The sequence below is a fragment of the Chanodichthys erythropterus genome, chromosome 12, assembly GCF_024489055.1.
Source record: "Chanodichthys erythropterus isolate Z2021 chromosome 12, ASM2448905v1, whole genome shotgun sequence".
In the NCBI taxonomy this organism is placed as follows: domain Eukaryota; kingdom Metazoa; phylum Chordata; class Actinopteri; order Cypriniformes; family Xenocyprididae; genus Chanodichthys; species Chanodichthys erythropterus.
Window position 1 is genome coordinate 20,321,740 of NC_090232.1, and position 25,118 is coordinate 20,346,857.

General features: G+C 37.0%; 1 protein-coding gene across 6 annotated transcripts in view; it reads left to right on the forward strand.

The window, feature by feature from the left end:
- Positions 1-17,489, forward strand: part of slit2 (slit homolog 2 (Drosophila)) — a 119,610-nt gene extending 102,121 nt beyond the window's left edge. For 3 of the 6 annotated variants that reach the window (XM_067404021.1, XM_067404025.1, XM_067404022.1), the window contains 13 exons: positions 486-649; positions 774-806; positions 1,009-1,133; positions 1,613-1,710; positions 5,388-5,527; positions 6,088-6,181; positions 11,221-11,358; positions 11,462-11,702; positions 11,816-11,946; positions 13,647-13,801; positions 13,941-14,229; positions 14,317-14,525; positions 16,615-17,489. In XM_067404021.1, coding sequence (XP_067260122.1) covers positions 486-649; positions 774-806; positions 1,009-1,133; positions 1,613-1,710; positions 5,388-5,527; positions 6,088-6,181; positions 11,221-11,358; positions 11,462-11,702; positions 11,816-11,946; positions 13,647-13,801; positions 13,941-14,229; positions 14,317-14,525; positions 16,615-16,859 — 2,062 coding nt within the window. In that variant the 3' untranslated portion in view covers positions 16,860-17,489. Of the gene's footprint in view, positions 1-485; positions 650-773; positions 807-1,008; positions 1,134-1,612; positions 1,711-5,387; positions 5,528-6,087; positions 6,182-11,220; positions 11,359-11,461; positions 11,703-11,815; positions 11,947-13,646; positions 13,802-13,940; positions 14,230-14,316; positions 14,526-16,333; positions 16,375-16,614 lie in introns of all 6 variants that reach the window. The other 3 variants (XM_067404023.1, XM_067404024.1, XM_067404027.1) reach the window with 2 other exon arrangements.
- Positions 17,490-25,118: the final 7,629 nt, after the last annotated feature.

Below are 25,118 nucleotides of genomic sequence, written 5' to 3' on the forward strand. Positions count from 1 at the left end.
TGACCGACTGAAAGGGAACGTCTCGGTTACGTATGTAACCCTCGTTCCCTGAAGGAGGGAACGGAGACGTACGTCCCGTCGCCACAGTTTCTGTACCCTCGCTGTAGCGCGGACACCAGTTGTCTCCTCAGCGAAAAACAGAGTGCGATTGCATCTGCTTCCTATTTATATACACCTGACGGGGGCGGTGCGCATTATGCAAATATCGCACGCCAATTCCATTGGCTTGTTTTAGTTTACACGAAGATGATAGGGCTCTCTAAGCCATATCCCGATTCGTCGGTCACTACTGACGTACGTCTCCGTTCCCTCCTTCAGGGAACGAGGGTTACATACGTAACCGAGACGTTTTAAGGTGTTGCTTTAGAAAAATTAGTGACTGTACGCTACTTCATATCATGTTTCATTTTATTTTTGTATCACTGATTATTTTATCATCCATTTTTTGGAGAATGTTTGTAATATATTGTGTGTGTTTCCTGCAGGGCTCTGGGAGCAAACCCTCTGTACTGTGATTGTCACATGCAGTGGCTCTCTGACTGGGTAAAGAGTGGCTACAAGGAGCCTGGAATCGCACGCTGTGCCGGTCCTGGAGAGATGACAGACAAACTACTGCTGACTACACCCTCCAAGAAATTCACATGCACAGGTAAACCCACCCGTGCACTTTGGAAACACTCATCCTGTCACGGAGAGGGCATTAGTACTAACTCTAGCTTATATGCTCAGATGTTAATGTTGTAAGTAATGTGATTTGATTGGTACATTTTTAGAGGTGCTGGGGACTTGTGGTTTTCCTGTGCCAGGTAAGGAAGCCAATCAGAGCCCTGACCCAGCCCCCTGTATCTGCCACCCAGCCTACCTGTTTTAGTTTGTGAGCCAATTTTGTGACGCTTTACCTGCTCAATCCTATCTGTGTTTGTAAGTCTGTGGTTGTGTTTTTGTTGTATCTTTGTTTGTGTTTATAACATGCTGTGTAATTTCTTTTTCTCTCTGTATTTTACATAGGTCCAGTGGATGTGAGCATTTTGGCTAAATGTAATCCTTGTTTATCCAATCCATGCAAGAATGATGGAACCTGCAGTAACCATCCCGTTGATTTTTACCGATGCACCTGTCCGTATGGTTTTAAGGTATTTACACACAAGAATATCTCATTTAAGGTCTTGCCAAGGTATTAAACTTTGTACATGCAACTCGTCTTTGTGCTACAATGGACAAAATTGTGTGGTTTGTTTGAGAAAAGATGCTATTACATTTCTAAGACAGCAGACTTTTCACCTGGCAGGCATATAAATGGCAACTAAATTAAAAAAAAAAAAATATATATATATATATATATATATATATATATATATATATATATATATATATATATATATATATATATATATATATATATATATGAAACCTTACATTGAAGGAAGGATCAAAGTCATATAGGGAGCAAAATATTACTTTTGCATAGGCGTTCTCTTGCATTCTGTGGATGGTTAAGATTATAATACAAAATTGTTCATCTAAACATTGAGAACATCTGAAATGTGTTGCTGAGATGCATGCATGGATGGACATTACATTTGTATGTAATGCAATATGCATATTCATATAGGGTCAAGACTGCGAGGAACCGATTCATGCGTGCATCAGTAACCCCTGTCAGAATGGAGGAACCTGTCATCTAAAGGATGGAGAGGAGAACACTCACTGGTGAGACAGACCTTGATCATTCTCATCATCAAAATGCTGAACTGTTTGAAATTACAACTGATATGTGTATGAGACGGATAGAGATATTCTTTATTGTATTCAGGCCCTGTTGAATGTGGCTTTCATTTAGTACATTAAGTAAATGATCAGATGTGTGTGCGTGTGTGTGTGTCCCTGCTGCTCCGGTAATGAATATACTTTATGGACAGAGTGTGTCTAATCTGTCTTAATCAGACTGAAGTGTCTGAAAGTGATCTGAGCTCACTCATGCACTTAATCAGCCAATCAAGGGCCTTTCTGTGGACACACACAGCAGAGACGTGTGTGTGTGTGTGGTGAGCTCAGGTTCAGATGTAGTCATACACTGATCAATGCTAATAAATCCTTTGTATTGGTGAATAAGAAGAGTTTAATTTGAGAACTTCTGCTTTACATTTTGATTAGTTAATGTAATGTAATACACTCACAGACACACACGGCCGCTGCATAAAATACTTTCTTCTATCCCAGTTTAATGTGCAGAGACAACCATAAGTAAGCCATTCATAGGTCAAAGAGCGAAAACACTGCGGCTCTGTAGTGCTTTCAAATATTCATGAATATGGAACTTGATAATGTATGTGAATAACTGATAAATGTATTCTCTTCAGTGTGACGCATCATAAATCATAAATGTAAGATTTAACCGGTTTCATTAGTGGTTCTCCTGTTGATTATATGAATTCAAGCCAGCTTAACTGAATGAGGTGCTGTATAGGGTTTAAATCAATCTTAAAGGTGCCGTAGAACATTACATACACAAGTACATTACACACTGTTGGAGAGATTTATAAAGAATGAAGTTGTGTTTATGCATTATACAGACTGAAAGTGTTTAAAAATGAAAATAGCGACACCTCTTGTCTCTGTGAATACAGTAAGAAACGATGGTAACTTTAACCACATTTAACAGTACATTAGCAACATGCTAATGAAACATTTAGAAAGACAATTTACAAATATCACTAAAAATATAATGTAATCATGGATCATGTCAGTTATTATTGCTCCATCTGCCATTTTTCGCTGTTGTCCTTGCTTGCTTACCTAGTCTGATGATTCTGCTGTGCACAGATCCAGACGTTAATACTGGCTTCCCTTGTGTAATGCCTTGAACATGAGCTGGCATATGCAAATATTGGGGTTATACATGTTAATGATCCCGACTGTTACGTAACAGTCAGTGTTATGTTGAGATTCGCCTGTTCTTCAGAGGTCTTTTAAACAAATGAGATTTATATAAGAAAGAGGAAACAATGGAGTTTGAGACTCACTGTATGTCATTTCCATTTACTGAACTCTTGTTATTCAACTGTGCCAAGGTAAATTCAATTTTAAATTGTAGGGCACCTTTAACTCATGCATACATACACTTGCGTGCATAGTGCTGAATGCTCAAACAAATGCTTACACGTTACACATGTGAAATGCAGACACCATTCAAAATTTTGGGGTTGTAAGATTTTTAATGTTTTTGAAGACAGTTGTGCTGGTTAATTTTTTGTGAAAACCATGGATTCCCCTCACAACCTGTATTATAGACAAAGCTTCAATACATTTTTTCAGCATTATTTGATGAATAAAAAGGTCTTAAGAACAGCATTTATTATATGAAATAGATTTTTTGTAACAATATAAAAAATCTTTACTTAGACTTTTGATCAATTTAATGTATCCTTACTGAATAAAAGTAAAAATTTCGTTCCATTTTTTTACTGACCACAAACTTTTTTAAAAATAGTGAAATGAAATTCACGCATACATATAAACTCTTCACAGAGTGAAGAGAATTAGCTCAAAATGGAAATATGAATAATTAATCATAACTTGTTATAATTAATTATAAATATTTGAATCAGTTAATCGAATGAACTTGATGTAGCTGAATTAATATTACAATCAATTAACTCAGTATTGATCATCTATCAACTCTTCAAAAAGGATATTTTCCATGGCCACAGAAAAAAATAACTCTTTCTTAGCATGTAGCTGTGATCGTAATCGTTATCAGTGACATTGGTTAATAAGCAGGTCAGAACCAACTCGCAAGAATGTGCACACAAGTTTTAACTAAATCACAAACACAGAGACTAAACACACAGACATACAAATCATGCATAGGAAATGAAAGAGTGGAACTGAATTTGAACCGTAGCATAACAGGGGAATGAAGCTATGAAAAGAGTAATTTAAGGAGCTGGAAGAACCATCAGTTTCTCACTATAAAGCACCTTTTTTAAACAAAGGGGTTCAAACTTTAGTGTTCAAATCTACGATACTTGCAAATGCCTTAGCTGCTTAGAAGCATCCAGATCTGCAGGCTTCTGTGTTGAGTGAAGAAATGACAACAAACTTACACTGTTAATTTGACCCTGTATTCGAGGAAGATGCACATGGCTTGAATTGGATGAGGCCTGCCAGCCTGGCTCGGGGGCCGGGTGGGGTCACATGTGACAGCAATTCATAATATCAACAGGAACAAACAGAAGACCAGAAGCACGAGAGCGATCTGTGTGGGGGCTTTTTAACTTCTACAGAAGTCACACCTTTGAGTTTTGGCTTAACCAATGAGAAAGGTGCAATTCTCAAGCTGGAAAATTCCTTTGTTTGAAAGTGGACTCATTTGCATGAGGGAAGAAAGCTTGTAGTTTGTGTCTTTTTATACTCTCATAAATACAACAAACATAAAATGCATTCTATGAGAAGATGTCCACCAAGTGTGAGTCATTAAACGAGTAATTTGAAATGAAACACCACCTAGCTGAGCTACATTATCTAGTAGTTCCAAATTTCAGGCATACATAACATGATACAATATACACACAGTAATAATACACAAAATGTACTGGGGAAATGCATGTTCATTTCTTTAAGCAAATTTGTCAATGAATTAGTGGAAAGGATGCCATTTCTATGGGCTGCATGTCCGATTCTTGTATTGAGAACAATCAATGTCTCAAGTGTCTTTGAAGTGTATGTGGGGACCAAATGGTGGCATAGTTCTGAGTGGGGGGCCAGACATTATGGAGTCTGCATGTTGTGAAGATTAACTATTGTATGTTTGATCGCTCAGAGGCTATAACATACATGCACCTGTTAGAAGCAGATGATGTATCAATCTGCATTTCCCATTTGCACAAGCATTATATAAGTGTTTGTATGTTTGAGCATTACCCATCTGTGTGACTACTTCACGTGTGTAGGCAAGTGTTTCATGTATATATATGTGTGTAAGTAGAGTTTGATTCAAACCTTGCATGCATCATATTACTGGCATGCCCGCAGTACTTATTGCTCATACTAAGGGTTTTGAATAAACTAAACTTAGATATCAAACTTATCCTGTCTGTGCTTTGGGCATGAATGATACCGTAAATTGTGCAGCTTGTTGAAGAGAGATGATCTGATGATAATTTCTAAGCACCCATACTTAAAATTTTGTGAAGAAATAGTTAAAAAAATTGAAGGAAGGACCTGAACTATGCACCACAATATCTAGAACAATGGACTGTGAGAGAAATGTAGTAGTATAGAAACAATTATAGACAATTATAGAATATCACTACTGTTCATAGAGTTTGTCTGAGTGAATTAAAAGTTTCAAAAGGATTAAAAAGTCGTTATGTGTGTATTTTCAGGTGCGTGTGTCCAGATGGATTTGAGGGCGACGAATGTGAGATAAATATCGATGACTGTGAAGATAATGACTGTGAGAATAACTCTACGTGTGTGGATGGTATCAACAACTACACCTGTCTCTGCTCACCTGAATACACAGGTAACTTACACACATACACACGCTCAGTCACACGCAAAATGCTCTGTGTCCTCTGTGCTTTGTGTTTAACTGTCTGATGCTAACATGCAAATGTGCCGCTTGAGCTAACATGCTAACATGTCAAACACGTCCTCTGTATTTCTTTGTCTTTCTGTCGTTACTTGTTTCTCTTTTTCTGCTAGCTGCTAATAATAATGAGGTGGAGAAAGGTTAGTTTACTCTCTTTCACTTCATCCTCCCATTGTCTCTTTCCTTTTCTGTTTCTGGCTAGTGTGCCCTCTGTGCTTGCTAAAGAATGAAATGCACACACACACATTGATGTTTTCCTTGCTGGTTCACTGTCAATAGAGGTGTATTGTATTGTTGTTGTTCAGAGTATTGACATCTTAGAGCATCTTCCCCTCTGTAAGATGATTAATCAGAGACTACACTGGACACGCAAACACAATCCTACTGGTTTAATGGGATGCGACTTTTGTTTTCTTACAGTACACACTACTTTGATTATTCATATTCCTTCCACTCTTTCTGATTTTCATAATGAGTATGTGTATGTGCAGGGGAGCTGTGTGAAGATAAGCTGGATTTCTGCGCTTCAGAGCTGAACCTGTGTCAGCACGACTCGAAATGTATTCTGACGGCTAAGGGCTTCATGTAAGTCACTAAAATCCCCACTACCTGTGTTATAGACTCAGCCTCAAACAATAAATCCACATTCTTGATCATCTGAAACATACTGGCAAAATCAGGTCCTCAGGTTATTATCAGTCCATTTGTAAACAAAGCTGTGTTTTAAAGATACTGGGCCACTTTTAGCGAAGAATTTACACTTGAATTGCTTTTAAAGAAAGAGTTTTTAATTTCAAGGTCCTTAATACCAAATAAACCAGATAAATAGACTATCTACAAGCAGAATTGTGTATTTCACAGTTCACAGTTATGTCTGTGAAATATTTACATAAACTTATATATACACTACTGGTCAAAAGTTTTTTTCAATTTTTTTATGTTTTTGAAAGAAGTCTCTTATGCTAATCTAGGCTGCATATATTTGATGAACAATACTATAAAAACAGTATATTATAATAATTTAAAGGGTTAGGTCACCCTTAATGAAAATTCTGTCATTTATTACTCACCCTCATGTTTTTCCACATCCGTATGTCCTTCATTAATCTTCGGAACGCAAATTAAGATATTTTTGTTGAAATCCGATTCCTCCATAGCCAGCAATGACATTTCCTCTCTCAAGATCCAAGGTACTAAAAACATATTTAAATCAGTTCATGTGAGTACAACGCTCCGAAGCTTCATGAAGCAGAGTTTTGAAATCGGCCATCGCTATATAAGTCGTTATTTTGTTTTTTTTGGCGCACCAAAAATATTCTCGTCGCTTTATAATATTAATATTGAACCACTGTACTCACATGAACTGATTTAAATGTGTTTTTAGTACATTAATGGATCTTGATAGAGGAAATGTCATTGCTGGCTATGCAGGCCTCACCGAGCCATTGGATTTCAACAAAAATATAATTTAATTATAATTTAATTTCTGTTTCAAAGATGAACGAAGTTCTTACGGGTGTGGAACGGCATGAGAGTGAGTAATAAATTACATTATTTTCATTTCATCATTACTCCAGTCTTCAGTGTCACATGATCCTTCAGAAATCATTCTAATATGCTGATTTGCTGCTCAGCAAACATTTATTATTATCAATTTTGAAAACATTTGAATGGTAGTGTATCACATCTTCCACAAAAAATCAACAATGATAATAATAATAAATGTTTTTGAGAATCACAGGAATAAATAACATTTAAAAATGTATTAAAATGGAAACCAATTATTTTAAATTTTAGTAATATTTCACAATATTTTGATCAAATAAATGGTTGAGCAAAAGAGACTTTAAACAAAACAAAACAAAAAAACAATGAAAAGTATTGCATGCACCAAACCTTTGAGTGCCGGTCTATTTATATAATATACTGTATATTATAGCTCTTATAGACCAATCATATCATGACTATATCACTGCATACTCTTCTGACTCCAGTGCATTAGTGCTGTACAGACATTTCGATTCCTATATGAATCGTTGCCTATAAAAACTGCCCTTCTGCAGTCACTTAAGCCTGTTGGATCCAAATCCTTTTTGGATTCAGTTTCATCACGCTCTCCCCTCCAGACTCCCCCTTCTCTCACTCACTCTCATCTCGTCTTTTATTTCATCCCTCTCTCCACCAGACCAAAACAATCACCATGTTAGAAACCATCAGGTGTGTGTTTCCTTCTCTGCTGATATGTGTGTGAGCAGCAGACCACATAAGTTCATTTGTGTGTTTTTATGCCCATTGGTGCAGATGTTAACACAACACTAGAGCTGTGTGGAATGCAGCTGGAGTCTCTGAGGTTCTGCTCTGTGTTTGTGTTCTGATATTCCATTACAGCTCTCCCGTTGGGTTTACTATAAAAATGAGTTGGAGGGGGGTGTTTTAAATATGATATGATGCGATATGAAGGGATGATGAATGTGTTTATGTAGCGCTTTAGGGTATGTGTAAATTCATGAAAAAGAATTTCAATTTCAATGGTTCGAGTAACTAAAACTTTAGTAATTAGAGAAGTCTAATCTCACAACACAATAGATTTCACTGTTCATATACTGTATGTATATTATTTAAAAAAAAAAGAAGTATGATCTCAATCACACCACTGAACCTACAACAGATTTTGACATGTCAGGCCCAACTTTAGACCCCCAAACCTAGTTAGATGGACCTTAAGTTACTAAAAGTGTATGGCTTCTGCCTTTTGACTTACTTTCATTTAAAGTAAGTTTTGTGGGTTTTAGTCCACATCTATTCACTTTGAGGCATGGGGATTTCAAAATTTTCATGCTAAAGATCCTCATTTATATATTTATTTAGTCTCTTGGAAATGCACATTCAAAAAAGTAAAGCACTGAGCTTGAGTTGGGATGCAGATGTAAATTTACTTTCATTAGGCGGTAGGGTAAAATGTAAATATTCTGAGGACTCTACCCAGCAAGCAATTTTGCTTTCAATATACATCTAATAGCTGTCCAAACAAGGCCCTGACATCTAGGCTAAAACAAGACAAAATCTGGGCTGTCAGTGAAAATGTAATAGATGTCTAACCATGTAATCACTGTTGACTTTGCTTACATGACGGAATATCATACATCTGGCAAGTTATTTTGACAAATGTGTAACCAAAATTCTAGGTTATTTTTGCTAGAAGTGGGTTACTCATAGCCGGACTATCAGGTCTATAGTTAACCGAGACAGTGAAATGACGGCTATTGCTTGCTGGGTAATCTTATTAAAATATACCATGGTAACCACAGGTAAAACCCTGCAAGGCTTCTCACTACCATAGTAAAAAGTAACTACATTTGGTTTCTATAAAACTATGAAAATATGAAAAACAGGAGGCTAAACTGCACTGATTCAGTAGTTACTCAGACAGAGGGCCCTATTTTAACAATGTAAACGCAAAGTGTAAAGCGCAGGTGCACTCAGGGCGTGTCCAAATCCACTTTTGCTATTTTAACGACGGAAAAACGGTCCGTGCGCCGGGGCGCATTTTTGAAACTCTTAATGAGTAATGGGCGTAACGTTCAATAAACCAATCAGAGTGTCATCTCCCATTCCCTTTAAGAGTGAGATGCGCTCGCGCCATGGCGGATTGCTATTTACATGGCGGAATTTGTTGGCGGAAAAGCTGAACGCTTTTCAAGCGAAGAAACGATCTGCTCGTGCGCGAAGTTAAAGCGGGCTTGCAGGCTTTCAAATAGCTCCACGCGATGAGTCAGTTAATATATATGTGTGTGTATTGGCACGATTGTTCAATTAATTAGCCAATTTCGTTCATCATTATAAGTAGTAATAGGTTGAATTGAAAATAGGTAGCCTAATTCTAATACACACAATGACTATTCATCATTACATTTTTATATTTATGTAGCCTACACAATAATATTCTTTTACACTGTAATCCTTTTGTTTTTAATATTTGGCATGTTTGTGTGATGCGCATCCCTGTGTGTAATAAGCAAAGTCAACGCGCACTGTGGACGCGCCCAGAGGTGCAGTTTCTACCAACGCGCTCTAACAAAAAAATAGTGCGCCATTGACTTTAGACTTTAGACCAGGGGCCTGTACCATGAAGCTGGATTAGCTGGCTAGCCAGGTAAGTTTCAGATTAGTTTGCACCAATCTTGGGTTTTAGGTACCATGAAAGTGACTTGGCTTTTAGCGGTGTTCATCGCCATGGTAACTTACGCTCCACGGCTAACCTGCTCCGGGGCAGGTTATGTTCAGGGTTAGAGATCTCAAACTGAAATTGGACCAATCAGGTGTAAGCTAAGTGACACTGACACACCCAACGCAATAAAGTCATTCCCCCAGTTTCTCTTCCTCCAAATTAAAGGTCATTATATAGTAAAAACAAATATTTAATGATGAAATTGTCTGGTTTTAATGATAATATAATTTATATATGATTTGTATATGATCTATATTTTTATTAATCCATTACACACATGCAAGTTTAGTTTAACAGTTGTTATTAAGCACTTAGTTTCAATGAATATTGATCATATGTAGGCTAATATAAATAAGGTGTAAATATACTATTTAAATATGACTACATGTGAGCTTGTATGTTTGAGTCTCTATCTCTATATATTATTAACCATATAAACTAACTTCACTTGGACTGATAGAGAAAGATCATTTCTTTTATTTGTCCTCTTTCAAAGATAAGTATTTTCCATTAGTGTAAATGCGTTTAAATTCTTAATTTTCAGCGAATTGAATCTCGCTGGCTCTCTCGTGAGAAGTGAATCACAGTTTATTTCTGTTGCAAGGCATGTGATTGGCTGTTCACCACTGATGTCACAGATTCATGTGCACACACTTCACAAACTCAGGATCAAAGCCTGAGTTGACAGAGAAAGTTGATGATCAGCATCATGGTACCAACAAAGCCGGATTGGAGTGGTTTGGTTTTGTCAACTTGAAACTAATCCTATAACCCTGAGTTTGTTCATCTACCATCATGGTACAGGCCCCTGGTTTGAGTTGGTCTATGGCGCAGTCTATTTTCAGCTCCTTAAAATAGCAATGCGCCTGAACACACCTCTTTTTTAGACCAGCACACCCATGGGCACACTAACTGGCGTATATGGATTTACTAATTTAAGGACGTGGCGCTGAACAGGAAAACGCGAACGGCGCCGGATGCAAACTAGCAAACACACTTGCGCTGCGCCTTGCGTCGGGTGTATTATAGGGCCCAGAGTGTTTGAATTCGTCTCAACATTGATGAAAGGATTGAATTCAGCAAAGAATTCTGTTATCAAACACAAATGTCTCAGTGATTTAAACTAGTTTAAAGCCTGATGAAACAGCACAGACATTCTCAACAGCGTTAACAATGTTACAACAAGAGAAACACTTTGCTCTGAACGAACAAGTTAGAAGGCTTTGCAATCCACTAATCACCAACATTTACAATGGATTTACTGTTGTAACCATAATATTTTGGCAGAAATATGGTTGATTTAAACTGAATGTGATTCTGCAGCCTTGATATTATTGGAGTTAAAGATGAAGATGCTTAAATGTTAAATGTGATGTTGTTTTGTGTGTGTGTGTAGGTGTGAGTGTACTCCAGGTTACACCGGGGAGCACTGTGAGGTGGATTTTGATGATTGTGAAGATAATAAGTGTAAAAACGGGGCTCAGTGTATTGATGCTGTGAATGGCTACACATGTGTGTGCCCAGAAGGATACAGGTGAGCATGAATACACAAACACAATACAGTCACCAGGCAGAGATAATCAGAGATCACAATGTGGAATACATGTCTCACTGTGTTTTTGTGTGTTTGTGCACAGTGGGTTGTTCTGCGAGTTCTCTCCTCCAATGGTCCTGCCGAGAACAAGTCCGTGTGACCACTACGACTGTGCCAACGGTGCACAGTGTGTTGTCAAGGACACAGATCCTGTGTGTCAGTGTCTCCATGGTTACGAGGGCGTGCACTGTGAGAGGCTGGTCAGCGTCAACTTCATCAACAGAGAATCGTTTCTGCAGATCCCCTCCAACCTCATTACAGAACAGGCTAATATATCTCTACAGGTACAAGTCATAAAAAGATCATTCTGCTTGTGTTTTTAAGTGTGAGAGAGATTGTTAATTCTTCATCAAAGACGCATATACTCACACTCATGTGGTCTATATGCGTATAATAGATCGCCACAGATGAGGATAATGGAGTGTTGCTGTATAAAGGGGATAATGAGCACATTGCTGTGGAGCTCTACAGAGGCAGATTGAGAGTCAGTTATGACTCTGGATCATTCCCTCCATCTGCCATCTACAGGTACATATACATTTTAGATACCGTATTTTACAACAGCACAATTTAGAGTTAGAACTATCCATTTTACAATATGTTAAATCAAGACCAGTTATCTATCAATACATCTTTATTATATTCACATTGTATTTAATCCAGACTCCATATACTCCATATACCATTCAAAAGTTTGAGATCAGTCAGATTTTTTAAAGACATTTTACTTTTATTCAGTAAGTATGCATTCAATTTATAAAAAATGATAGACATTTATAATGTTACAAAAGTGTTTTTTTTTTTTTTTTTCTCAAATAAATGTTGCTCTTTTGAACTTTCTATTCACCAGTGAATCCTGAAAAACATGTATCACAGTTTCTACAAAAATATTAAGCAGCACATGTGTGCTTTATTCTTGATTTTTTTTCTGGTTCAAGAAGCCGCAATATCGCAACTGCCGTTTTATACTCAGTCTAATTTCTGTGAAAAATGAAAATAACTCCAACCAAAGTTAAAGCTGAGATCAAAGAGAAGTTGGCAAAGGGTCGCAGACTCCTATTGAAGACCTCTGGTCTAAGCAAAACCTAAAAAAGTTTGTTTTTTTCTTTCCTTTCTCAACAGTAATGAGAAAAAAAATCTTTCTTCTGAAGTAAATCTTTTTTTCTGAAGTCTAATCAATTTAAAGGGGTCATGAACTGCATTTAAAAAATATATATATATACAGTATAATGTTCTCTGAGGTCCATTCATAATGCTATCAAGATTTTTACATCAAAAAACATCCTAATTTAGAAGCAATAGGCTTTTTTCTTGTCTTGTTTTTGACCCTCTCTTTCGAAATGTTTTGATGGGCATGCCACATTCAAGACTAGTAAATGCCCACTGCTATGACTGATTGCATATTAAAATAAATTTCAAACATCCTCACCATTACATGTGTGGAATTGTTTTGAAAACTTCTGATTTTGATAAATACCTCGTTACATAGTTGAAACATTTGCCAACAATGTGAAACATTTATCCGCATTACATATGATTTGTAAGTCTTGGTTGTGGCAAATAAATTTAAGTACTTAAAGTTAAAAGGATGACTTACAGTGTTTCATGTAAACAGAATTATGAATAAATGGACCATCGTTCGTCATACTTTCGTTCTTATAGGCTATTCATAGTTCATCCTATTCGATAAAGTGAAAAATGCATATACTGAATAGTCGTTTGCAGTGTCGTGTTTTAAATAAAATGAAATGTGTTGTAATTTCTTATTAATGACAAAACAGAAGATCTCGCTCACTGAAGCTTTTATTTGGGATTACAGTGAATAGCTCAGATCAAAACAATGATAAAAGCAGTGTTCTCTATGTGCTTTGTTCTGTATCCGATAATCCAACGCATTACCCCATAAATGCAAATACATCCGCCAATCTGGGGGTGGGGCTAGAAGTAGACGTTGATCTTCTTTTGCACGACGTAATGTGACGAAATCCAAAACGAATCGTTTTCTGAGCTTGGTTTCAATGAAAGCTATTTTTGGACTAATGAGGAAGTTTTGAGTTCTGAAACAGGATATTTTTATAGTACAATGACCTTTTAAAGTCAAAAGAGCAAGGAAAATTTGATTTCTCAATTCCTGACCCCTTTAAGGCCTTCATCTTGTTTATGTCAGTCTAAATAAAACTCTGTCTGCAGGTTATTACCCTCACTGTTCACTTCTGCTCTCTCCCTAGTGTTGAAACGATAAATGATGGCAGTTTTCATGTAGTGGAGCTGGTGGCAAAGGATCAGTCTCTGTCTCTCTCTATTGATGGAGGAAGCCCCAAATCCATCAACACAGCCAACATTCCCAGCCCAGTACCCAGCCCTTCTCCTTTTTATCTTGGTGGTACGTACAACACCGCTGTCACTTTGAAACGTGGTTAGGACTGCTTCTAACTCTGGATCTTCCCAGAATTAGTTCACAACAATTAAAACAAATCAAATTATTACATATAAAATCAAAGAATAAGCTCCTCTTTTCTCAGGAATTCCTCAGCAGTCTGGATTGGCCTCATTGCGTCAGAGCTCCGGGAGGAACGGCTCTAGTTTCCACGGCTGTATCCGAAACCTCTACATTAATGACCAGCTCCAGGACCTCACTCAGTTCCTGCTGCAGGAGGGGGTGGTGCCCGGCTGCCAGCCCTGTCACCGGAGTGTGTGCGCTCATGGGCAGTGCCATGCCACCGGACAATCCTCCTTCAGCTGTGAGTGTGAGGCGGGATGGACTGGCCCACTGTGTGACCAGCAGGTCAACAACCCGTGTGATGGGAACAAGTAAGAGACCGAAAAATGCGCACACGCATACTGGTTTCATTATATTCAAGTGGATCTCATTTTTGTGTGTGTGTGTGTCTGTCTCAGGTGTATCCACGGCTCCTGTTTACCCATAAACTCATACTCGTACAGCTGTCGCTGTCATCCAGGCTTTGCAGGTGTATTGTGTGATGAAGAGGAGCAGTTGAGTCCCTGTCAGTTCATAGCATGTAAACACGGGCGCTGTCGCGTGTCTGGGCTGGGAAAAGCCTACTGTGAGTGCAACAGCGGCTACACGGGGCAAAGCTGTGACAGAGGTACAACCTTTAAATGAAAACTGATCTCATGAGAAAAATTTCACATTGCATACAGTATGTTTTTGAAAAATATTACCTTAGCTACAAGTTATTGCAGTTTCCAAGTGAAATGTCCACTAAGTAACATTGAAAGTGATTTCATTTTCTCCAATACAGCCAAGGAAAAGATTTTTAAATAATTTTTTTCAACTTTTAAATCAAGCAACGGGAAAGTATTTTCCCTAAGCCTTACCTAGGGATGCACACTATATCAGCAGGCCTACCATATCGGTTATTATTTGTGATTTTTTTAAATCTATTGGTATTGGTCGATGTCGATGTTGTGCTCATGCTCATTTCAACAAAACATTTAAAACAAATCGTAATGATGCCAGCAGATGGCGACATAGTTCACTCATTACTTCGTTTCCTCTTTTTAATTTTTGATTACCTTTGCCATCATCTATTGCTCACTTAACATTAATCTTTAAAAACGTTAATCTAATAACGTTGTTAGAATTAAGCTTTTGAAAATCTCAAAATTAATATTTTTCATACTGCACATATACATTATTATGGCTAAAATCACTACAACCATTTTAGTTTTTAGTGTTTTATTTTTGACAACATAGTATAGAATATTAATATTGGCCATTTATCAGTTATTGACCATAATATACTATATAATTAGCTGAAAATATTATATTATAAGCTGATAATAATATTTAATAGGCTATATGATAGACTTGGATATAATTATAAGCTTATAGGTTTTGGCCAGTATTGTAATATTGTGTATCCCTAGCTTTAAGCCAAACCCTAAACTTGGATTTCAAATTGAATTTTAATTAGAAAATTCGTAAGAGACTGTAGAATTTTTAAAATCATTTATGGCACTTTACAGTGCATTTAAAGGTTTAGTTCACCCAAAAATGAAAATTCTGTCATTAATTACTCACCCTCATGTCATTCCACACCCGTAAGACCTTTGTTCATCTTTGGAACACAAATCAAGATATTTTTGATAAAATCCGATGGCTCAGTGAGGCCTTTATTCCCAGCAAGTTAATTAACACTTTCAAATGCCCAGAAAGGTACTAAATATATATTTAAAACATTTCATGTGACTACAGTGGTTCAATTTTATTGTTATGAAGTGGCAAGAATAACGACTTTGTAATGACATTTCTAATCTTTTGTTTCGAATCAGTGGTTCGGAGTGTGTATCAAACAATCTTTTGTTTTGAAATCAAACAGTGTTTGATTTCAAAACAAAAGATTGTTCGATACACGCTCCGGACCACTGGATTGCAGTGTTTTGAAATCGTCCATCACTAGATATTTTGGAATAAAGTCGTTATTTTGTTTTTTGGTGCACAAAAAGTATTCTTGTCACTTTATAACATTAAGGCTGAACCACTGTAGCCACATGAACTGTTTTAAATGTCTTTAGTAGCTTTCTGGGCATTTGAAAGTCTAAATTAACTTGCTGGGAATGCAGGCCTCACTGAGCCATCGGATTTTATCAAAAATATCTTGATTTGTGTTCTGAAGATGAACGAAGGTCTTATGGGTGTGGATGAGGGTGAGTAATTGACAGAATTTTCATTTTTGGGTGAACTAACCCTTTAAGCTACTCACCTGTACTGGAACTTGTGCTTGCATGTGTTAAAAATGTCTTTAATGTTTCCACAGTATGTTGTTAAGTTATGCTTTCATTCTTCTGTTTCGTTTGCTGTTGAAATGCTAACCCTGTGAGGATCTAATCCTGCGCTATTATTGTTGTTGTTTTACTAACTTCCGTTTTTAAACTTCCTGTAACCTTCAAGCTGCTACTGAAAGCGGTGTGGACCCCACTCAGGTCCGCCAGGTGAGGGATGCATGTTAGTGTTCATCTAGTGTTAAATTTCTTCCTTCCTTGAGTCACTAATAAACCTCAAGCTTTAAGAGAGCCATATTCCTGCAGCTTCTCTCCTTCCCTTTTCTGCTTTCACACTGTATTTACTTAGGAGTTACCTTTCAATTTCACAGTAAAAAATTCATGAAACGATCACGACTGATATACTATATATGCAATAAAGTGCTCAATCATTTTATTTTCTGTCTGTAGAGATGGCGTGTCGGGGGGAACGGGTCCGAGATCACTATCAGACGCAGCAGGGCTACGCAGCGTGCCAAAGCACAGAGAAGGTCTCCCGTTTAGAGTGTCGGGGCAGCTGTGGGGACGGGACCTCCTGCTGCGCCCCTCTCCGCAGCAAACGCAGGAAATACACCTTCCAATGCACAGACGGATCCTCTTTTGTACAGGAGGTGGAAAAGGTCGTCAAGTGTGGCTGCACAAAATGTCCATCCTAAAAACGAAAAAGAAGAAATACATCCTCACACCCCCCTCGTTTGAAGTCCCCTGTTTTGCCTTTTTTGTCAGTGTTGGACTAATGTTTTTTTCCTTCAAAGGAGATAATGGATTACTGTAAGATAAAGAACAAACCTATTTTTTATTATGAAGCGGAGAAAAAAAAGACAAAAAATAGATTTTAGAGGTTTTTCTTTTTTTTTGCCATCATTTTAGGTACTGTGACATTTTTGATTACATTTGTTTGTTTGTTTGTTTTTGGCAAAATCACCTCAGACCAGAATGGAAAGCAAACACACCCTGACGACACATTTCACTTTTTTGTGTCTTTCTTTGTGCCATTCTTTTACTTGGTTTTCTGGACTGCCGTAACTCATTTCACCTGGACTTTGTGAAGGTGAGATAAAGTATCACTATGGAGACTGCAGGGGGATTTGCTGAGAGTGGAGGTCACTCCTCCTACTTCCTTACAGTGTATCACACAAACACACATAGCTGCTCCTATTCTCACACACACACACACACACACACACACACACACACACACACACACACACACACACACACACACACACACACACACACACACACACACACACACACACACACACACACACACACACACACACCCCTTACCCACTAAGTATACACAGATGATCTCTTCCAGCATGCACACACACACCACATTATAAACCACGTGTATTTATTGTATCAAAAATACCATCACATTACTTATACTCGGTATAGCCCTTCGTTTCCCTGGAGTTGCAGTTGGAATTTCTTAATATATATTAATTTATATTCCTCTTACCAATTTAAAATCACTCATAGCTTACTGAGTAGAATAACTAACGTTGTGTCTCCTTGATTTGGTTGGTTTGACCAATGGGACTGTTGTATTTACCATAAAAAAGAGAAAAAAAAAAGAAGAAAAAAAAAAAAAACCTAGTGGTGTTATAAATCTTCAAATGTGAAGTGAAAACATTGTATATTTTTGTCGAATCTCCTAAAAATTTGTATGGTGACACAGACGTGCTTTATATTAGAGTTTAAATGTATAGTTAAAATCTCCCCATGTATTCTGTATAGAGCACATGCCATAGTTCAACAAAAAATAACAGTAGCGTCCATAAACCTCTTTTTAAAATATCCTCCTTGCGAATCCTTTTTAATGATACAGATAGAAAGAAAAACTGTGACTTTTTTTTCTAAATGATACTACTTTGTTACCACTCTGTTTCCCCCATGTTAACATGTTGCTGCTAAATTGGTATTGTAGACTTTGGATGATGATGATGATGATGATGTTTATTGTAGAGGACGTTGCTCATTCATTGAGCAAATTGTTTTACTGATCAATGAATAAAGATGTCCCCTCCCTCTACAAGCTTGTTCCTCTGTATGTAACGCTAACATAGCCTCAAAGTCCACACGTGCGCAACACTTACATCAGGGTCCAGCCCTGCTCCTAAAGGACAAAATGCTTATATATATTATATATATATTTATATATATGTGTGCGTGTGTGTGTGTGTTTGCCACACTTAAGTGATGCACAGGCCATTGTGGTAGTGATTTTCCTCAAAACATTTAAAACAAATCGTAATGATGCCAGCAGATGGCGACAAAGTTCACTTATTACTTCGTTTCTCTTGCTGCTGCTCCCTCAGCCGGTGTTATTTGGCACAACATACACACTAGAGATTGAAAATTAATATACATCTTCCACCAAAGCATCTTGTTTTTAGAGACAATGATAAACTAAACAAATTGTCTCTAAAAACACAACAAACAAAAGATAAATCATACTAATCTGAAAAAGGAGGCATGATACAATATGTTAATTTGAATCGTCTGAGTCGCTGTGATCACTCGAGATCTTTATTCAAATATTAATTAGTCTTTGATCGTTATATAATGAAACAATTCAAATAACGTGTCAGTCTCCAAATCAATTCTTGTCAAAACACCTTTGAGTGGAAAATATATAGACTGTGATGCTGATTTTTTTTTTCACAGACACCGCTACAATAAATCATATAGTCAGAAAGTGAAATGCGGCAAGGCTCAGGTTAACATTAAAGGTAGGGTAGGTAAGAACTGTATGAAAATTTTTTTTTTAAAATGTGTTTAAACTTTATTTATATATCAATACATAATTAAAATGTAAGTACTCTGAAAAAGAAAGTATAAAAATCGAGTGTCTGTAGACCTCTCACGACTGTTTTAAAGACAGCTCATTATTTCTATTCACTCCACCCCCTCCCTTCTGGGCTCCTTCCAAAGCCACGCCCCCAAAACACATGAACGCGCGACTCCGACCACTGAGCTGGAAGACGCATTATTTACCTGAGACGAGCGGAGAGGAAGGAGCACAGTGCATGACATCATGTCAGAATCACATGTAATAAAAATAACTTTATAATTATGAAGATAAACAAACAAGATGTATTTTAGTACTCACTAATCAAGCTAGCATATTGATATTGGTAAAGTTTAAAATATATATTTTTTTGAATCGCTAACGAGCTAGTTATGTAGAAGGCAAAGCTAAAAACAGGTTGCATGATACACGTTTTTCCATTACCATCATTTACACTGTGAAAAATGACAATAAAAACAGATAAACATGTTGATAGTTATAAAAACTGTCACTTGTTCACTGAACGACACAACATACAAGTCTCACCGGTCAGAAAGCGACTCCGAGACAATAGTGGATACAGGTGGTGGTGGCATTGTAAATCCACTTTTCAATGGTGTGGACGTAGATATGTCTTTCTCATAACTAATAAAACAAATTATACAAATCAACACAACAATTACATCACATTTATAAAATGTCTTGATTACAGATAAACAGAGTAACAAACACACAAATATCAACTCACAACTGCATTGCAGACACAAAATAATAACACACACATACAACAAAGTGTGTACAACACACACAGATACAAGATAAAGACATCAGTAAACATAGGTAGAGAATATAAAAACAAAACAAAGGCGAAAAAAACGTGCAGGTAAACTTACAAGTGAACATGGTAAAAGAGTTAGACAGAGGGTAAATATAGTTCTAAGAAAAGTTCCTAGATGCGGAGTAACGTTAGGCCTACTATCTGTTAAACATGTGTTTAGTTATCTAAAGCAAAATTATGCACAATTCAACACTATAGCCATCATCTTGAGCTAGGCTATAGATTATTTATCGTCTCTACTACGGCTCGCTAAGTAATGTTATGTTAGCTATATTACGCAGCTACGTGTGCTAATGACACATGCTTCATGAAAAAATAAACAAAAAAATATGTACGATTAAAATACAAAAAGAAAGATTTACCTGTCCAGCAGAAATAAGGCCATCAACGAGTCACTTTTCAGCCCCTTGAGTTCCCTCAGTTCTCGCCATCGCTGGAAAGCCACGCCGATATTAACTCTTGTTTTATTTCTTTGTTTATCCAAAATGTTTTTGTTCCTTGCCTTTTCTTGTATTGTTACCGTCTTCCTTTTTTTGCCCGGTTTGCCTTCAGTAACTGCATAGGCCGGTACAGAGAATTCTGCTTGATGTTTCTCTGCCATTGTTTGGTACGTTATTCCTCTTGAATTCCCCAAATCAAACGTGCGCGCGCAAGTGGGCAGGTCATGTGTGGCAAAAGGGTGGTTGCCATGGTTGCGAGAGAGTGACAGCCGCCTAAGCCAATCCTATGTTTCGTCCCGAATGGAAATAATGAGCTGTGTTTAATACAGATTAAACGGTCTAGAGTCAATCGATTTTTATACTCTTTTTATCAGAGTACTTACATTTTAATTATGCATTGAAATATATAGAAAGTTTAAACAAATTTGGAAGAAAGTTGTTAAAAATTTTTTTACCTACACTGCCTTTAAGGGCACTGTCAAAGTACTTTTTCAAATCCCTAGACACAAAACTCACAACCAATGATAAAATTTTTCAAAACTTCTAACACTCTTCTCAATTACTTGGAACATAACACAAATAAAGCCATTTATTTATTTATATACTAAACCCCCACTGTTCAGAATGACACCATAACACCAAATTGATACCATCACAAAATGCAGTTGATTTGAGATGACTATTCATTTCATTACAGTGATCTAACAGCTGATATAACTGCTTAAGTTAAGAAGATAAATTGCACAATTACCGCAAATACCGCCCTCTATTGGTCAAACAAACCTCTGTTGCTCCTCTATAGAGCTTGGCAAACTACGTCACTGCGCGTTGCATTCTGGGTAGTCGCCGCCATGTTTTATGTCACGCTCAGGAGCGTACAATGACAATAAATACAAATCACCAGATGAAAAAACGACTTTATTTACGTTCATTTTTTAAAGAGCTGCTTGTACTTACTGAAAATAAATGGACTAATATTTGAATCTCTTGTGTTCATTCGATCGCTCATTTGTGTGGCCAGGACACGATACACACACATAGAAATCATACTGACGCCTTCTATCGGACCACATACAGGACAAAAGAGATTTCTCCATTTCAGTTTTTAATAACTAAGTGGCACCGATATATCTGCCAGATAAAATAATAAACACAATATAGATTGATCTCAGCCAGCATATCGCCCTGATTTCTTCATGTTAAAGCATTAAGGGATAACAAAAGAGCATGACCATCTGTAATGCAGCTCTGAAATGAATTATACAACAAGTAAGTTTTACTGGACCTAAATGGAATAAATACATGATTTCTTACCGAGACAAGCTGAACAATGAATCAAAGATGTGCTGCTTTATCAACACGGAGTGTGATCGAAACTAGGCCTATATCCCAAATAACATTTCTAAACGCGTTTTCGTACATTATTCATGGCGTGAGCACGTACTTATTCAAACGGATCAGAAGTTATTGATCTGTAATAAATACAAATGACAAAGCCAAATTTTGGTCAAAATTATTTTGAGTTTCACTTTCACCATTGTGTTTCTAAGCCGGAAGGCAGAAAATGAGGGACATTATAACATGCTTAACGTGAAAAAGCACTGTACTGTCCGTGACCTAATGTCCCAGAATGCAATGCGCTGCTGACGTCACGTTCCCAGACTCTATAATGTTTCTTTCTTGTCACATTAACCATAACTTGTAATATTTCACTTTGCAGGTTTCAGGTTTTATGTAAATCGCTGAAAAACGTTATTCACTTCTTAAAGGGATAGTTCACCCAAAAATAAAAATGTGATGTTTATCTGCTTACCCCCAGCGCATCCAATAGAGTCTGGAAACGTGACGTCAGCAGCGCATTGCATTCTGGGACATTAGGTCACGGACAGTACAGTAGAGACTGGGAAATAGTGGAGGAAGATGTTAAAATGTATATTATACAGTTAAAAACATATTAGAACGGTGAACGCTGGCTGTGGTATGAACTATATGCATTTACTGACCAGCGTGGAAAACGAATGTGAAATGGAGCGCCATTTTGTCCCATTTTCAGGACATTCTAAAAAGCATAATGTGGCGTAATGTAAGTAAACATCATACTAATAGCCCAGAATTTGAACAACGCGTTTAATTTCACGTTAAACGTTTTCCTCCCATAGAAACTAAGTAATAGTTACAGCAAAGCAGATATGAATATGAACAGAATCCGTCTTATTACACGTTAAATCACTGTCCATTAAGTGTTTTCTTTATGGGAGGAAAATGCCTGTGTTAAATGTGTTGCGTTTATATTCAGGGCTCGTCTGCTTTTCTGTAGTAAACACCAAACTAATAAAGCATTAGCATTAGTAAATTAAGCCACGTTAAGCTTTTTCACGTTAAGCATGTTATAATGTCCCTCATTTTCTGCCTTCCGGCTTAGAAACAAAATGGTGAAAGTGAAACTCAAAATAATTTTGACCAAAATTTGGCTTTGTCATTTGTATTTATTACAGATCAATAACTTCGGATCCGTTTGAATAAGTACGTGCTCACGCCATGAATAATGTACGAAAACGCGTTTAGAAATGTCATTTGGGATATAGGCCTAGTTTCGATCACACTCCGTGTTGATAAAGCAGCACATCTTTGATTCATTGTTCAGCTTGTCTCGGTAAGAAATCATGTATTTATTCCATTTAGGTCCAGTAAAACTTACTTGTTGTATAATTCATTTCAGAGCTGCATTACAGATGGTCATGCTCTTTTGTTATCCCTTAATGCTTTAACATGAAGAAATCAGGGCGATATGATGATATGCTGGCTGAGATCAATCTATATTGTGTTTATTATTTTATCTGGCAGATATATGGGTGCCACTTAGTTATTAAAAACTGAAATAGAGAAATCTCTTTTGTCCTGTATGTGGTCCGATAGAAGGCGTCAGTATGATTTCTATGTGTGTGTATATCGTGTCCTGGCCACACAACTGAGCGATCGAATGAACACAAGAGATTCAAATATTAGTCCATTTATTTTCAGTAAGTACAAGCAGCTCTTTAAAAAATGAACGTAAATAAAGTCGTTTTTTCATCTGGTGATTTGTATTTATTGTCATTGTACGCTCCTGAGCGTGACATAAAACATGGCGGCGACTACCCAGAATGCAACGCGCAGTGACGTAGTTTGCCAAGCTCAGGTGACTTTATTTCTTCAGGAGAACACAAATGATGATTTTTAACTCCAACCGTTGCGGTCTGTCAGTCTTACAATGCATGGCAATGGTAACACAATCTATGAGAGTAAGAAAAACATGCACAGACAAATCCAAATTAAACCCTGCGGCTTGTGACGACACATTGATGTCCTAAGACACGAAACGATCGTTTTAGGCGAGAAACCGAACTGAAACTGAACAGTATATCATATATATATATATTTTTTTTTTACCTCTAATACGCTACTATGTCCAACTGCCTTGTGCGTGCACGGCATCCTGTGTGTACGCGCTCTGGCGTAGTTTAAACATGGAGCCTGTGTAGGAAGTAAACCACGGGTCAACACACATCAAAACTTCATTTTAGTTTACTTTTCATAAGGGCGACTTTCCATTTAAAAAGGACACATACCAAGTTCTTCTTCTCATACATCAGTTGGATGTGGAAAAACCACAGGCACAGCTGATGGTATAATTCTTACGTGGGAAAATGATCGCTGCAACAACTTTAGTACGTTAATGGGTGTGTTGATATCCAGCTGAGGAGCAATCAGCTTCAGGAGAGCATATTCAGAAGTTGGGAATACGTGGAAAGTCACCACTCCCGAATGAGTTCGCGCAAGAGAACGTAATCTTTTAGTTTTCATTTGGTTTGAACAATCTGGATAAGCACGAGTAAGTATCATTTTGACTAGCCGTCGTACCTACAATGTCTGTGCACCGTGTAAGTGACGTATACGCGCGAGAGATCACTTCCGGCGCTTGTGTAAACTTAGCCAGAGCGCGTACACCAGAAACTGGGGGTAACGTTAAGCAGATAAACATCACATTTTCATTTTTGGGTGAACTATCCCTTAGAGTACAGAAAGCTAAATTGTAATGTTTGTTTACATACCCAAAATTGTTATTTATTGTGTCAGGGGCATGTTGACAAAAAAAAAAAAAAAAAACTTTGTGAATGTTTGCTATCATATCTATGGATAAAGGCAGGGTGATTTTGTCCCCACCAAAGTCAAAATCAAACCTAGATCCTTGTGATACAGATACATGATTCTTATCTTATTCCATGTTTAGTGCTTAAAACAGAATGAACTGCCTCCAATTTAATAATGCAGTGGTTCTCCTCAGCACTGCACATTTTGCGTATATGTGCTTTTTAATAAGTATGAGTATCTCTGCACACTCTCATTTCAGGCCTTTAGAGTCTCTACTAAAGAGCTGATAAACTGAATCCGGTGTTTGTTTATTTGTTATCCCAATTGAGCTATAATGTCCTCTAGCGGACACACAAGGTATTGCATGTGATTTATTACTGCCAAATAAATTACTTGGACCTAATTCTGGGTTTCATGACATTTTCAATCAATCAACTATACCCATTTTAAAAAAAATTAAAATAAAATAACTGAAATAAAGCTTAATGTTTAAATATATTTTGAATATATTTTAAATTGATTAACTGAAATAAAAAAATAAATAAAAATGAACAAAATTACTAAAACTTTAAAATTAAAATAAAAAAATATATATAAAAAAATATAGTACATCAATGACACTAAAATAATTTCAATTTCCTTAGATCTTAGCTTCACTGAATCTGCATGTTTTTACAAAAACAAATTATTTGAAACCTTTTTTATTGGT